General features: G+C 29.2%; 1 protein-coding gene across 1 annotated transcript; it reads right to left on the bottom strand.

Moving 5' to 3' along the window:
- Positions 1-875: 875 nt before the first annotated feature.
- On the bottom strand, positions 876-2,254 carry LOC134239233 (uncharacterized). Its single transcript, XM_062721394.1, has 3 exons — positions 2,213-2,254; positions 1,757-1,823; positions 876-1,466 (listed from the first exon to the last, which is right to left on the bottom strand). The coding sequence occupies exon 3, from the start codon at positions 1,430-1,432 to the stop codon at positions 1,046-1,048; it is 387 nt and encodes a 128-aa protein (XP_062577378.1). The 5' UTR covers positions 1,433-1,466; positions 1,757-1,823; positions 2,213-2,254; the 3' UTR covers positions 876-1,045.
- Between the last annotated feature and the right edge of the window lie 401 nt (positions 2,255-2,655).

Here is a 2,655-nt window from a genome sequence, read left to right on the forward strand (position 1 = left end):
TCATTTAAATCTACCTTTACATAAAAGGTGGAATTTATGCCCACTGCGCCCAGTTGTTGTGTATAAAATATTGTAAACACAGATGGTCTTTCCCATTATTAACCGATCGACTAGACTATTTCGTCTAACTTAAGAATAAATTTATATGCAAAATTAATCACCGACAACCAATCAGCTAAAACGATTACCACAAAATACTATAGAAATATAGAATTTTTGACTTTCACTTCGGTTGACAATTTTTATCCATTTCAGACTTATATAAGGCACGGATCGACGATTTCACTGTTAATAATTTTAAGAAATAATAATTTATAAATTTACATTGTGTAGTTTTTCAAGGCGTTTTGTTGGCGATTGGCTACATTTTACATTTTTCCCGAATATCTGTGAATACAATTCTCATGTGCATATCTTGGTCCAAAACAATAATCTGGGTATTCATGCGTATCATAATGAATAAAAAAATAAAAAAAGACTTGCTTGCCATTAAAACTTTGAATTGTAATAACAATTTGTAAATTAAGCTTTACCAAGTATCTGTGATAAAACGTAAACGTAGTAAAGCAGTCTGTTTCGTTATTGGTTTAGTTATTAGATTGGACAGACGGAAGTTAGACAACTTGACGGATTGACAGATGAAGAGGAAACCTGAAATCCTCATCTGTTTCACCGTTAGAGGACTATAATAAATGAACAATTAAAACTAACATAGCATATAATTTATTGATTCGGTAAGTTTTTCGAGATTATATTTTGGTTTGTTAGTCTTAATTTCGACAACACTTATTACATGAAACATGTTTCATCTTTTTATAGTCTTATGCAATCAGTCTATAAAGCTTATTATAAAAAAGATCGAGGTCTTATTATTTGTAACGTTTGCTTCTGAGATTTACAAAAAAGGAATATATACTTAGTTTGTGTTTAAATTTTTCACATCCAATCTTTTTTATCCGGAATAAAAAAAAACAATCATGCAGTATTCAAAATCTATTCACACTCATGGTGGAAAAATCCTCTTTTAGCTCATTAATATTACTCTCTATTTTTTTTCCACTTCCATTTTCTCAGGTAAGTTTATTGCAGCAGTATTCTCTGATTGTAAAATGTCCACAGCCTCTGATTTCAGAGCATCGTCAATTGTATCATCTATTAAATCAATGTAAGGAGAAACGTTAATGTAATCATTAGGTTCTTTTTCGCTATGCACTACATCTAAATATGTCCCGTCTTTGTTGTCAGGATCTATATATAGACCAGCTTCGACTGTTGGAGTTAAAGTGTTTTCTCTGGGTCCGGGCAAATGTTCGTACCCCTCATCTTGTTCCTCTATTATTTCATAGTCGGGATCGGAATACGGACTCTCTGGATTGATAAATTTCATTTCGTATGGAGAGTCTTTTGATTTCGGAATACTTGGCAGGCGCATCAATTCTTTCCGTCTTTTTCTCAATGTTATTGCTCTATATGATTTTGAAATAAGAAATAGTCCAATGGTTTTGAAAAGATAGAATAATAAAAAAAAAATTGCAACAACAACGACGAAGACAGATGCCTGACAAAGTTTCTCGAATACGTGCAGCGTGCAGCACGGGATGAAATAAAAAGCTTTTAGTTTATAGTTAAATGTCCATGAAATTAAGAAAGAGAAAATGATCAAAAGATATTTTACAAGATGCATATCTGAATTTGTATTTAATTTTTCTGAATTATATTGTAATCCAATTTTGAACGGAACTTTAAGATCACAGACCTTATTTTGTATATGCCGATTGCAAAACTGATAGCAAATATCAGTGCAACTGCAAATCCAACCGCAACTACAACATACATGAATTGTAACAACATGATTACATATAAATAATGTTATGTACATTAAATGCTTTACATTGCTCTGAGAAAAATACAAAATTATTTCCTTCATTTGTTCAAATCTCATACATTTTTATTTTGTAAAATAATATATTTCCAGAACAAAAAATTATACAAACGACAAATACATGTATTAATAAAATCTTTGACACAATTATTACAATTAGAAAATTTCAATGCCAGAAATTAAACTCAGAAAATATTTAAATAACTAAAAGAAAAATGCTTTTGTGTGATTTCAGTTGTTTAATTTGAAAGAAAATAATTCCCTTTTTAAAATCGTACCATCAAAGCTTTATGTTAAAAATACAATAGAGACTTATCAGTGTCTACTTACGAAAAATTGCTGTTTGGGAAAAGTTGGTGTTTGATTCTTTACTTCCTGCAGACAATTTAGTATCTATATTAAAAAAAGGGTTTGTAGAGAACACAGACTGTCGTCATATGTTGCTGTTGTTTTGTAAAATCACACTTTATAAATTTACATAGACTATTAATTTAAATATATGAAATTTTCAAATTGAAACTATAAGAAAGACAGGATTATACCATTATTTTCTCCTAAAATTTATATTATAAAAAATTTTATTTTGTGCAGTAAACAACTTTTTATTTGCATTATATTTTATTTGCTTTATAAGTGGAATATTGTTTTATTCATCTGTGGTCTTAATTCTGAGATGTCATGGCAACCACACTATATATATATATATATATAAATCAAAATTAAATCCAAGATAAACAAACAAGTTTACGTTTAATTTTTTACACTAAGCGCTT

The sequence above is a fragment of the Saccostrea cucullata genome, unplaced genomic scaffold (genome assembly GCF_032062105.1).
Source record: "Saccostrea cucullata isolate Sc308-1 unplaced genomic scaffold, CSIRO_AGI_Scuc_v1 ctg2960, whole genome shotgun sequence".
Taxonomy (NCBI): domain Eukaryota; kingdom Metazoa; phylum Mollusca; class Bivalvia; order Ostreida; family Ostreidae; genus Saccostrea; species Saccostrea cuccullata.